Genomic DNA, 13,802 nt, shown 5'->3' with positions numbered 1-13,802 from the left:
TGGGCAGAGGGAGAATCCGAGCTGTGACGGAGCCCCGGCGACGGCCGTGGTGACCCCACCGAGAGTCCTGGAACTGGAATGGCCCTGTGGAGTTGTCCTGGGTTGGGCCAACACGGCCAGGCCTTAACACCTGGCATAGGTCTGTCATGGGCGTAGGCCATCCGGGGAAGGCCGTGACCTTGGGTCAAGGATCTCCCTGCAGCTGTGGGAATCTCCGAGGGACAGCTGTGGGGACCGCACGTCCTTTACTCTTCAGGAAAGGGTCTGCACAGCTCATCACAGCATCGACCACCCCTCGATATGAGGTGTTCATTCGCTGCATGTGATAATGATGGGGTTATATTAGAAAACGCCCGGATGTTTTTAAAGATGTGTAACGGAGGAGCGAAATGATACGTCTGAAATGTGCTGGTAAATACTTCAGGTAAGGGGTCCCTGGCTGGCGCAGTCTGAAGAGCAGAAGACCCTTGATCTCGGGGTTGTGAGTTCGAGTCCCACATGGGGTGTAGAGATTACTTAAATGAATAAACTTAAAAACAAAATACCATCAAGCTGAAAAGAAAAATGACTTCAGCTAAGGGAAAAAATGCGAAAGAAATGGAAAAGGATGGGTGATTGGTTTTCTCGCAAGAGAAAAGTACTCAAAACTGAAAAAAAAAAAAATGATGGAAAGAAAAACCACTAGATAGGATGTAAGCTAAATTCTCGTTCCGCTTTCAAGTCCTAGGACTCTTTTACTTCTCAAGAAGGTTTTTGGGTTTCTGCCGGCTTGGGGGATTCTCTTTCCACGAGGGTGGGACCATTCTGGTCAGCTGATGCCGGGCTGGGCTACTGGATGCAGCAGGACTTGGATGCTGGTGCGCCCCCTGCTGGACTGGGGTTGCCCCCGGGCTGATTTCCCGCCGCCGCTGCGGACAAGAAAGAGAATACACATGGTGAGAGGAGGCGCGCGCTTCCCTTTCGCCCTGGTTTAGACCAAGAGTTGCAAACTCGGGGGCTTTCGGAGGCCAACAGGTAACCAACCACACATGCAGAAGGCGAGCCAAGTGTCAGGAGAATCCGAGGAACCAAGGCCGTTTCTCTACACTAAGAAAAAGGGAACCACTATGGTGATGATAAATGACCCACCAACACTCGGCACGCTGTCTGGGAGACAGCAGTGGGTGGTGTCGAGGCGGTGGCAAACCAGAGCGATCCCCTATCCTGTCTAAAGGGGGCATTTGCCACTCAGCTCCAGCTAATCGTTGTCCTGTAGAAAAGCAGACTGGTGTGGCCAAATACTGATATATATATATATTTTTTTTTCTTAAAGAAATGTTGGAGATTTGGATGTTCAAAATCGGAAATATCCCAGTTTTAAAACGCGGACAGCAAATTCACGCGAACAGAAGGCAGGCCAAACAAAAGACATCTGCAGGCTTCGAGTTTGCACAGAGCTGCCGCTAGCCCAAAAGATAATTTGCAAATGAGAAAAAGATGCCTCGTCCTCCGGACACTTTACTGCCATTTCTGGAAAATTGTAATAACCGTACAAATCTATGATGACTGTCACGTATAGGACACTGGGGCCGTGCAGACAGCACGGCTTGCAAAACGTAAATGGTAGCCCCACATTTGCAGCCACCAGGTTGGAATCACCCCACGATGCCCCGAGCAGAACTGGAGCCGTGACAGTGTCCGCGTTACCAAGGTGGGCAGAGGGGCAGGTGTGCAGAGGAGGGAAGTCAGAGGGGGGCCAGGACTACATGTCATGTCCCACGAGGGAACTGGACCCACACAATCAGTAAAAGAAATGACTGGAGGGAGGGAGAATGTGCTCTCAGTTGGGAAGGGCTGGAGCAAACATCCCACTTGATTCTGGAAGGCAGGGCTGCGGCCGCCAGGTGGAGGCTTCCACAAGGAGAATTGTGGTTCAAGGAAGAGCTTTCTAACACTGATACGGAATGAGGATGTTATGCATGGTAGTGAGCCCTCCATCACCGGGGGTGTGCAAGAAAGGGCTCGTGCTGGTATAGACACTACTCAAACATCAGACAGTCAGAAATAGGGCCCCTAAAATTCCTTCAAAGGTTTTCTCCCTTGCCCCTGGGTAGGGCTCTATGTCCACAGCCCTGGAATTGGAATCTGTCCTACACTGGTTGGGGGGCAGCCGGAAATCCTTGGTAGAAGGTTCAGTCTTGGGAACTAGGCTCTGCCGCTTACTAACTGTATGGTTTGGCCATGGTACTTCATGTCAGCAAGCCTCAGCGCCCCAAAATGCAGAATGAGAGCGATCAGAGGAGGTGGGGACGCCTGGACGGGCCCACACGTATGGGGCCCTGCGACCAGGCTGTGAGTGTTTAGTGGGTGGGGACAGGGCTCCTCGTCTCCCCTGTCCACAAACCTTGCGTGCCTGCCTGCTGCTTCTGCTTCTCCTCCTCCAACGCCTTCATCTTGGCATCGTACTCATCCGCGAGCGCCTTCCACTCCTTGCGGTTGTTGGTGATCCCATCCAGCATGGGAGTGATCTCCTCATGGAAACGGGAGAATTCCTGGAAAAGAGAGAGCCTCTGGCATTGGGGGCGGGGCATGGCCCAGGGTCCAGCCGAGGGGGAGGCACGGCTGAGAATGCCCAGCATGGGAATGAGCTGCCTGGGGCGGTGGGATGCTGATACTGGTGGGGGGAGGGCTGCAGTGCAAGAGCCCGTCCATCCCTCTCCTGCTTAAAACCCTCCTGTGGCAGTCCCCATGTCCTTCACCTGGCTTCCGGACCCCTCCAGATCTGCTGCCCTCTCCTCTTCACCATTTTGAACCCTCTGGGTAAGTAGAGTCCCCTGTTAGAAGCTCCAGAAGCCTCTCTTCCACATTTCATTTCATTGTAATGACTCCCTTTGCCCGTCTCCCCCAGGGGCTGTGAACTTGGAGAGGGCAGGGACAGCGGCGCCTTGTTCACTGGGGTGAAAAGACAGTGTCTGGGGGATAAAGACACCAGAAAACATTTGCTGAATGAAATTGGGATTTGCGAAGGGGATTCTGAAAGTCTCTTAGCTCCAAGAATACAAATAATGCCTTGAGCACACAGTACATTGCAGTTTATGGAGTGCTTTATCTCCATTGATCCCCAGATACTCCTGGGAGGTGGGAAAACGGGATGCATCCCTCTGGGATTTTCAGGTGAGGAAATCAAAGTGCAGGTTGATGGAGTAGATTTGCTCAAGGTGAGAACAGCAAATCCAGGGTCCACCGTGGAGTTCCGGCCAGAGTCGGCTGTGCTCAGAGCTGCCGGGTTTGGATCCAGTTCCGCCACAAACTGTGTGACCGCGGGGCGATGACCTACAGAGCTCTGCCTCAGCCATCCTCGCAGGGCTGTGATAGCACATGGAGGGCACTCGGCCTCGCCTACCCGGTTTATAATATTGCTGATGATAGTGGGGAGCACGGCGACTCTACCTTGTTGCTCAGAGCACCCCAATTAGCCATGTTATGACAGAGTGGCCCCTGTCTGCTCTGAGAGCATGTGCCCTTCTCCCTAGTGCAGCAGAAAGAGCCCTAAACCAGGGTCAGGCATCCGGCTCTAGTCCCGGCTCGAGGCCGCCTCCAGTGATGCTGGCCCTGTCATTTCTCATCTCTGACCTCTGCCTCCTCATGTGTAACATGGCCGAAATAAAAATGACTAATGGGCGGTGGGTGGTGGCACAAATAACACAGAGTTGGAAGCAGTGGGTTTCCAGGAGGAGGACTTTACCCGTGAGCATTGGCTCAAAGAAATTCCAGATTGTCTTTTGACAATTGGGCTACTTTGACCTGTCACATTTCCACCAACCAGGGAAGTTAGGAGGGCGTGCATCCCATGGCCTCCCCCCTTTCCTGACTCTGGCCTGGGTACATTACCACTCAAGACCCCCGTTGGACCGTCCTGAGGACCAAATGCCATTGCAGATGAGAAGCTCTTTGTAAACTATCACCCGCTGGTCACCCACCTGCCAGGGTTTATTATTCCTGATGTTGTTGGGAATCCTGGGTTTATCAAGGACACCTTGCTGAGCCTGAGAAAGCAAAGGACCTACCTTGTAGACAAAGGTGCAGACAAAGTCAATGAAGCCGACCTGAAGCTTGGGAAGTTCATCTGCCTTGTTTCTGTCCATCATGGGCTGTCATGGAGGAGAAAGAGTTAACTGTACCCGGCTCCTCTTGGCATGATGCCAGGACCTACTCTACCTAAGAAGCATTCTCTTTTTTTTTTTTTAATTTTTTAATCTTTGTTTTTGAGAAAGAGACAGAGTGTGAGTGGGGGAGGAACAGAGAGAGGGAGACACAGAATCTGAAACAGGCTCCAGGCTCTGAGCTCCCAGCACAGAGCCTGATGCGGGGCTCGAACTCACAAACTGTGAGATCATGACCTGAGCTGAAGTCAGCTGCTTAACCAACTGAGCCACCCAGGCGCCCCTACCTATGAAGCATTCTTATTCATAACAAAACAAAGCAAAACAAAACAAAACACCCAACTAAACCTGAACTCATCAAGTTTCCAGATCTGACTAGCAGTTTGCAAGAAATATGGGGATAAAGGAACATATTAAATAACACCATGAGGGTGCAATCAACCAAATCCAGAATGTGGGCAACTACACAACAGAAGACCCACGGTCTTCAACAAATAAATACATGCCACGTATATATTAAAAAAAAAAAAAAAGAGGAGAAAATTGCTATGTATTGAAAGAGATTTGAGAGACATAACAACCGGAGGGAATGTGGTCCCTTGACTGGATCCTGATTTGAACAAATCAACCTAATTACTTTTTTCACTCGATCAGGGAAAATAAACAGAGATTGAGGATTGGATGACCTTAAAGAATTATTACTAATTTTGTGAGCGTAATAATGATAGTGTGTGTGTGTGTGTGTGTGCTTGCATACTGTGTGTGTTTCTTATCTCTCAGAGAGGCAAACTGAAGTATTTAGGGGAGAAGTGATAACATCTGGAATTTACTTTAAAACACTTCAGGCAAAAGATAAGAAAATGCCTGAGCTGGGGGCATAGATAAAACGAGAATGGCTGACTCTCACTAGCAGTTGAACCTGGCTGGTGGGGTCTCTACGGTTCTTTCACTGGTCTCTCCACATGTTAAAACCTGGGAAAGAAAAAAGAGAGATCCAAACCAGTGGCCCCCTGCTACTCAGGTTGGGACGCTCCCTGCCTGCCCGCCCTGGGGCTTGCACAACCCTCACTGCCTGTACCCCCCCCCTCAGTCCCTGTCCAAGCCTCACGTGGGTGCCCCAGCGTGCTCTCTGCTCTGCCACAGGCTTCCCCTGCCCCCATCTCCATCAATGGCTCTGTCCCCAGAATGTCTCTCCCTCCTACCCTGCCTCTACTTCCTAGCCCCGCCCTCACTTGGCTAACCTCTCATGGGGGGGGGGGGCGCCCATCTCAGGTGGGGAGCCCACCGGCTGTCCCTGCCACGCCTGCTCTCAACATGGATGGGTGCTCAGCTTGACCAGGTCCTCCCCTTGTATGCTCTGGACTGTTAGAACAGGGCCTGGGGAGGTGGTCCCCTGGACTGTGAGAAATGAAAGGAACTCTGTTTTGGGGTTCACTTGTCAATCTCTACCTGGCTGAGTGAGCCAGTACATTAGAGCAGGGTTCTCAGACTTCAGGAGGGCTTGTCGGTTAGGAGGGCACACATCTGCTGAGCCCACATCCAGAGTTCCTGCTGCGGTAGGTCTAGGATGGGGGCCGGGAATTGGCATCTCTGACATGTTCCCTAGCAATGAGGTTGATGGTGGCCTGGGGACCATGCCTGGACGACCAGTGTATTAGGAAAAGATCATCTCTATGGTAAGATCACACATGTCTGTGTCAGGGGGCCCGTCTGTGTGTCAGGGTGAGATCACACACACCCCACATCAGGCTGACGCCCCATCCCCTACTCACGATGGGGTTCTGCTGCAGCACTGTGCGCTCCAGGTCACCTTGTTCCCAGAATTCGGCAGCAACCAGCAGAGCTACCTGCAACAGACAACCCCCCCAAAAAGTCAAGCCGCAGCTCCCATCCTCCTGCCCCTGCTCCCACCCCTCCTGGGGGCATTTCCAGCTCAGCAAACGCTTCAACCCCACCCCTGCCTCGCCACCCCCTTTGTTGTCATCACTGGAGAGGGCACTAAAGTGGCTTCCATGTCCTGGCAGAGGAGGAGGAGACGAAGCGGGGCCGCCTCTGGAGCTGGAGTCCAAGCTGCACCGGCTGCTGTCGTGATGCTGGGACTCCCCTCCTGTCAGGTCAGGAGGGCTCCATACCTTACTCTGTACCTCCCAGGGCTTGGTGATGGCTGAGAGATCGCAGGCGGTCATCATCATGGCCCTGGACACAAGGACACCATCCATCAGCCCAGAGCTATTGAAGGCTGCAAGTGTGGGGCACCTGGGTGGCTCAGTCGGCTGGGCGTCCGACTTCGGCTCAGGTCACGATCTCGCGGTCTGTGAGTTCGAGCCCTGCGTCGGGCTCTGTGCCGACAGCTGAGAGCCTGGAACCTGCTTCGGATTCTGTGTCTCCCTCTCTACCCCTTCCCCCTCACCCTGAGGCTGTGTCCCTCCCTGTCTCTGAAAAATGAATAAACCTTAAAAAAAAAAATTAAAAAAAAAAAAAGGCTGCAAGCACTGGTTAATTTTAACAGTCTCTCCTCCCTCTGTGCGGGAGAGTGCTCCCAGGGCTCACCAGGAGTGAGGGGCTCACTTCTGCGAGGCATCTGGAGGGCAGGCTTTGAAGTCAGACGGAGGTTAAAATCCTGCCTCTGTCAATTACCAAGAGTTTGGCATGGGGCAATTAAACCAACCTCTCTAAGCCTCAGTTTCCTTATCTGTAGTAATAATGGTACATGAAACGGGGGCAAGGTTAAATGAGATCATGAGATCTCACCTGAGAACATGTGTGTAAACCTTGGCAGAGTGCCTGGACCTGGCATGTGCACGATAGATACTGGCGGTTATCATGAACGTATATGGGGTTTTTATGATGTGACACAGACTGTTCTTGGCCTTTTAAAACATCCATTTCATTTAGATCTCAGCACCTCTTCGGAGTTCTTTCTCTCCTGTTTAGGAGAGACCGATGTTTCTCAACCTTTTTCTGGTCATTCTCCACCATTCACATCAGAGAGCCTTTTCAGACATTTTTTCTGTATTCCCTCCAGCAGGAAATGTTAATACCATGGACACACTGTATATCTGTTTGGAGGGTCACAGATCACTGTAATATCTGAGGTTTTTTTGCTCTTCCACCAAGAACCGCTTTTTGCCCTCAGTGGGGTGATGATCACCCCCATTAAAAATGCCCGGCATGCCAAGTGCCACATCAGTCATTTCGAGGAAGCCTTGTCTTAAGAAGTAGAGGGAAGGATTAGAGAAGGAAAGGATTGAAAATTAAACTCTTTGGGACGCCTGGGTGACTCAGTTGGTTAAGCGTCCGACTTCAGCTCAGGTCATGACCTCGCGGTTTGTGCGTTCAAGCCCCGCGTCGGGCTCTGTGCTGACGGCTCAGAGCCTGGAGACTGCTTCGGATTCTGCGTCTCCCCATCTGACTCTCTCTCAAAAATAAATAAACATTTAGAAAAAGAAGAAGAAAGATAAACTCCTAAAAGAGTTTCACAAGAATAGGAAGAAGGTTAAGACAGGTATTATAATCTAGGTAGGCACAATATAAGACAGACAAAGAGGGACACGGACAAAGCATTGGAGGACGGAGGGAATTTGCGAAAGTGTTCCGGAGAATGGGGGCAGAGTGGCATGAACGTCCGGGATGGGCATCCAGGGCCATGTGGGGTGGACATTACATTCCAAGCTGGGAAGTGTAAGCGGTAGCCGATAAGCAATGGAGAGCTATTGAAGGCTGAGGGCCCAGCCGTGGCCTCTTCAGAGCCGTGCTGTAGGCACGCAGGTTGGCAATACCTGGAGGGTGGAACAGAAAGGAGAGGGTGGGAAGGAAGGAGGGGGGATATGCCGCAGTGATTCGGGCAGGTGGGCCTGGTCTGCAGCCGTGCCTGCTGGCTGGGAAAGCCACCTTGGCGGGGTCAGCCTGATCTGGTGAGACTCGGTGGGCAGGGGTGCGGGAGAGGGGAGAAGGCTGGCGCCCTTGCTATTTGGACGATTTTACAAGTAACCAGCTATATCTGGCATATTTTACAGAAGCTGGTCTGGGAAGCCTTCAGAATTACTCAAGGAACAATCTGATGCTTGCCAGAGGAGGGGGGCTGACGGAATGGGCAAAAATGGGTGTAGGGGAGTGGGAGATACAGGCTTCCAGTTATGGAGTAAGCTCTGGGGATGAAGGGCAGCATAGGGAGTACGGTCAATGGTATCGTAACAGTGCTGTATGGTGACAGATGGCAAGGACTATACTTGCAGGGAGCAGGGCAGAGGCTATAGACTCGTCAAATCGCTATGTTGTACATCGGACACCAATGCAACAGCGCGTGTCAGCTATACCTCAATAAAGAGCCGTTCATGAAATATTAACAGGTTTAATTACGTCTCATTAAGCAAACCCTCCAAAATTCGTGGAACTCGTTAAGTAACTAAGCTTTCAGAAATGCATTCATTCCTTTGAAACCCCTTTATACTTTGGAATAGCTTCAAAATATGCACCCTATGCTTAATATCAAGTGTTGTAGACGTGCTATCATCAAATAAGCCAAGCAAATGCATGTTCGGCCACGCATACGAGAGTCACTGGTTCCTTGTTACCCGTCAGAGGTTAGGTGTCCCGAGAGCACGGGATGTTTATTGTCCCTGGCTGGAGAGATCATGTGAATATCACTCCCACAGTTGGGGAAACATAACCTAAGTGTTTTACAGACAGAGATTGTGTGCCTGGGAATGGGGGAGCGGGGGCGGGTGGTGACTGAGGCCACCTGAGCGCCAGAGAAGCAAATCAAAAGCCTCGTGCCCTAAAGACAAGGCATTGTATTCACTTCAGCACCACCTCCTTAGGTGCTGTGGGGCCAAGGTGCCGTGCTAGGTTTTGGGCATCCAGAGAGGCTGGCAGAGAGCCCACAGTCACTCAGAGAAAAGATAGTAAAAAACTGTCATCACAATATGCTAAGTGAGATGGCAGAAAGAAGTACAAGGTGGAAGAGGAAAAAAAAAATATCCAAAGGTGAGTGCAACTGGCCTAGCTCAGGGGGCATGCAAGATAGTGGAGCGGGGCCCTGAGGAGTGCATAGGAGCTCTCTAAGAGTGGGAACAGTGAGCAGCGATGTGGTGGAGAGTATGCGAGATCGCCACAGGGCAGGGTGTCCTGCAGGAGGTAGTTCCCTGCTCCCCAGAGGGTAGGAAGCCTCCATCTATCCACCCTGTACTGGTATGCAGGGGCCAGGCGGGGGCTGGTTCACAGGGTCCCTGCTCTCAGAGACCTTACAGACAAGTTGGGGAGTCACACATTCGCCACACAAATGAATGTAAACGTGTAAACAAACAGGTGCTCTGAAAGAAAGGAATTCTATTCTAGGAGAATAGGTCTGAAAAGGCAGGGAGGGCTTCCTCAAGGAAGTGACCGGAGAGCCGATGTCTGTAGGCAGCGTAGCCGCGAATCTGGCAAAGAAGCAGGTGCGGAAACACATTCCAGGTGGAGAGAGCAGCCAGTGCAAAGGCCCTGGTGGAAGGAAGCTGGGCACATTCAAAGAGCTAGAAGGTGGGAGGAAAGAAGCAGCAGGAAAGAGGGTAAGATGAGGCCCAAGAGACAGCAAGGGTGGGACCGCAGATCCTGGGCCTTGGCGAGGGACCCTCTTCATGCCTACAGCAACAGGAAAAGCCGCTAAAGAGTTTGAACAGAAGGGTGAAGCAATCAGATTTGCATTTTACAGGGATCGCTGTGGCATTAGTGTGGAGGGGACGGGGACATGGCAGGGAGCCCAGCCAGGAAAGCCTACAGGACCAGGGCCAGAAACAGAGGTGGCAATAAAAGGAAGTGTCCAGATAAGGCATTTAAGAAGTAAACTGGACAGGGTGTGGGGATAGATGAGACATGCAAAGTCCGGAAGAGGGAGGTGTCAGGATGGGGGAGAGCAAAAGACAGCGAGGCTACCACGCAGAGAAGAGAGCACAAGTAAGTCACGAAGGCTTTGTGTATGGAGACACGTGGGCCTCAGCCTCTGGGTAAGCGAGAGGCCTCAGGAGGAGGGGGGCGTCGAGTTGGCAGGAGAGCGGTCTATAAAAAGCCACGTGGGGCTGTGGAATCAGAGCAACTCGATCTCAGCTCTTCTCGACTTAATGTCTTTGAGCGTCTGTCTGTTCCCGTGTAAAGGGAGATAAATCGTATTAGATGGGACCATGAAATTCTGACTTTGTGGGTCAAACACGATCAAAAGGCAGCGATTTCACACGGTTCAAGGGCATATATTCACCCTGGGGGGACTGTGGCCATCACATAAGATGATTCTGTCAAGTGCACACATTGTCCTCATCTTCATTAGCATCAGCTTGATCACATTAACCGTTTTGTTTGGGGTTGCGCAGGTGTGTGGGGCGGGGTGATGGAAAGAAGCCGAGCTCCTGCTCACCGGGTCCATCCTCCAGGCAAAAATGTTCCTTCGGCTCCGCTGTGCGGGGCCCAGTGGCACTTGTCCCTGACCCTGGCTGCCCCTGCCCTGGAAAGCATCCCAGCCCACCCAGCCCAGGTGTTCAGACACTCCTGGAATTGCACCTGGCCTGGAGGGCGTGGCCTGCGGGGGAGTCCCTAAGGAAGCCTGGGAAAGCTGTGGGTGTGCAGGAGAGGGGGAGGTGGCAGGCTTCAGCCCTCGACCCTCCAGTAACGCTCGTGGGACACGAGGTAAGTCATGCAGTCTCCCAGGTCCTCACTCTCTCATCTGTAAAACACTAGCCAGAGAGCCGGCTTGTAAATGATTTCCGTTTTGCAGACCACGTGGGCTCTATTTCAACTACTCAGCTCTGGCATAGTGATGCAAATGCAGCCATAGGTAAGTAAAGGCAGAGTGCCTAGGGCCCAGGATACTTTAGGGGCCCATGAAAATGTTTGAATTTTAATTCCTTTTACTTAAAAAAATTTTTTTTTAATGTTTACTTATTTTTTGAGAGAGAGAGAGAGACCGACAGACAGACAGGAGCGGGGGAGGGGCAGAGAGAGGGAGACGCAGAATCTGAAACAGGCTTCAGGCTCTGAGCTGTCAGGACAGAGCCTGACACGGGGCCCGAACTCATGAACCAGGGGATCATGACCTGAGCCGAAGTAGGACCCCCCAACCGACTGAGCCACCCAGGTGCCCGGAGTTTTCATTTCTCTTAAAGCCAGAAGAAAAAAAAAAAACAAAACAAAACAATAATGCTGAATATGTAAGAGTGATTCAACCTGCATTATGTGTCTTTATACCAACACAGTCCTAAAATATCATTTTTTAAAAACTTATTTAAAATTTTTTAAATGTTTATTTTTTGGGGGAGGGGGCAGAGAAAGGGAGACAGAATCTGAAGCAGGCTCCAGGCTCTGCGCTGTCAGCAAAGAGCCCAACCTGGGGCTCAAACTCCTGGACCATGAGATCACGACCTGAGTTAAAGTTGGACACTTAACCGACGGAGCCACCCAGGCGCCCCTTAAAAACTTATTTTAATGGTGGAAAAAGCCACGGAGGCAACAGTGCCTAGGACCCACCGAAGTCATTATGTGGCCCTCTGTGGAAAAAGCAAGTGTTATTTATGGTTTCTGAAATTTGAACTCCTTACACTTTTTATCTGTCAGGAAATAGTCTTCTTCTTTTGATTCGTTCCCCCCACATATTTAAACACGTACGAGGCCCTTTAGCTCACGAGGGGAATGAAAACAGGCGGGCAGCTCTCACACCCCAGCACTAGAGAGGACCCCGAAGCCCTCCCAACTCACGGTTTGGTCAGGCTGCGAGGAGTGAAACCGGAAATTCGGGGGAGAGGGAAAGACTTTCATGAAGAACGGGCGGTCGTGCCCTCAGTCTGGAGTCACTTTAACACCTCGGCCCAAAGTAAATCTACCCAAGTAGGGTGGCCTCAGAACTAGCTGTGCAGCTGGAGGAAGTCAGTTGGTTTAGGATGTGTCAAGGGGTTAGGTGTGGACCTCAGACTAGAGGGGGCGGGAGCATAGGAGCCCTCCAAGGTAATCAAGGCACTTGGGGGTGGGGGGAGCATTGAGTTTTTTCCTCACCACAAACAATTCTGACACCAACTTTGTGTCCCACAGTTCAATCCTGACGTGAACTGTCAGACTCCAGGCGGTTAAGGGCTCAGTCCCCACAAGACTGCCCTCACTTCAGAAGTCAGTCACAAGTATCACGTCCCCAAGTTACCTCGCACGCTTCTGTCCAATGAGGGTACAAAGCCGGGGGCTCCCACAAACACCGCCTTCAGATTCAAAAATTTGCTGGGACAGCTCACAAAACTCAGGGAAACTCATATTTACCAGTTCATGATGAGGATATACTTCGGTATAGCCAATGGAAAAGAGGCCTGGGAGAAGGTATGGGGTGGGGGTGGGGCGCATTCAGAGTTTCCACACCCTCTTCAGACTTGTCACCCCCCCAGCACCTCCATGTGTTCAGCAACCCTGTAGCTCTTTGCGTTCTTCTGTCCAGAGGTTTCTGCGGAGGTTTTTATCGTGTAAGCATTGGCCATCAGTGACTAACTCAATCTCCAGTCCCTCTGTTCTCCCCAGAGACTGGGGGTGGGGCTGAAAGTTCCAAGCTTCTATTCATGGCTTGGTCTTTCTGGTGATCAGCCCCCATCTTGAAGCTCTCCAGATCCCACCCAGAGTCACCTCATTAGAACAAAAGACGCTCCTATCACTCTTACCACTCGGAGAATTCCAAGGGTTTTAGAGCTCTGTGTCGGGGAACTGGGTACAAAGACAAGTACATACATCTTATCAAACCACAGTAAGCTCCCAACACCACTGCATGCTGTGAGCAGAACAGCACAGCACTCCATGCCCCAGCTCAGCCCCCATGATAATCCATAAGCGAGGGTTATGAGGTAGGGTCCTTCACGCTCTTTGAGCAGATGAGGAAACTGAGCCACAGAGAGGCGAAGTTACCTGTTCAAAGTCACACTAAGCAATGAGTGAGAGAGCTGAGACTTGAACCCTGGTGCCGAAGCCCTTCGTGTAACAGCCACACTCTACCCAGGTATGAAGCTCTAATTATATGTCATGTATGGACCCCAAGTCTACTTCAGAGCTGTGGCTTTTGGTCAGGGACTATTTTTGTCCCTAGGGGTTATTTGGCAATGTTCGGAGATATTTTTGTGTATCGCAGCTAAAGAGGAGGTTGCCATGGGCATCTAGTAGAGAGAGATCAGGGATGCTGTTAAACATCCTACAATGCACAGCTCTTTGCGACACAGAGTTGTCTTCAGACGTCAATAGTGTTCATAACTAACCGTAAGGTTGAGAAACCCTGCTTTACAAGTCTTCAAACATTCTACTCGGTGCCTACCTGAAGGATTTTGAAAACTGCTTACTTTCTTACGCGTTTTTAAGTTGATGACTATTTCATCATGAGCTTAAATATTTGCAAAGGGTCTAATTTGCAGCACATTGTAAATATTGGCATTTTAGAATGAAATTGTTACATCATTCTTTAAATACAGAGGAATCTAAAGGACCTCATAGTTTCGTATCAACCATCAGCCCATGATCCATTTAAAAATACACAAACAATGGCACACCTGGGTGGCTCAGTCAGTTAAGCGTCTGACTTTAGCTCAGATCATGATCTCTCAGTTCATGAGTTAGAGCCCTGTGTCAGGCTCTGTGCTGACCGCTCAGAGCCTGGAGCTGCTTCAGATCCTGTGT

General features: G+C 51.0%; 1 protein-coding gene across 1 annotated transcript in view; it reads right to left on the bottom strand.

Moving 5' to 3' along the window:
* Nucleotides 1-567: 567 nt before the first annotated feature.
* PDE6A (phosphodiesterase 6A) overlaps nucleotides 568-13,802 on the bottom strand; it is a 62,555-nt gene continuing 49,320 nt past the window's right edge. The window contains exons 18-22 of the mRNA XM_049648034.1: nucleotides 6,275-6,338; nucleotides 5,915-5,989; nucleotides 4,047-4,130; nucleotides 2,384-2,531; nucleotides 568-908 (exon numbers count right to left, since the gene is read on the bottom strand). Of these exons, the coding sequence (XP_049503991.1) occupies nucleotides 829-908; nucleotides 2,384-2,531; nucleotides 4,047-4,130; nucleotides 5,915-5,989; nucleotides 6,275-6,338 (451 nt within the window). The 3' untranslated portion in view covers nucleotides 568-828. The remainder of the gene's footprint in view (nucleotides 909-2,383; nucleotides 2,532-4,046; nucleotides 4,131-5,914; nucleotides 5,990-6,274; nucleotides 6,339-13,802) is intronic.

This window comes from Panthera uncia, assembly GCF_023721935.1.
Source record: "Panthera uncia isolate 11264 chromosome A1 unlocalized genomic scaffold, Puncia_PCG_1.0 HiC_scaffold_17, whole genome shotgun sequence".
Classification (NCBI taxonomy): Eukaryota; Metazoa; Chordata; class Mammalia; order Carnivora; family Felidae; genus Panthera; species Panthera uncia.
The sequence above is the reverse complement of the archived record's forward strand: the minus strand, read 5'-3'. Positions and strand labels throughout refer to the sequence as shown.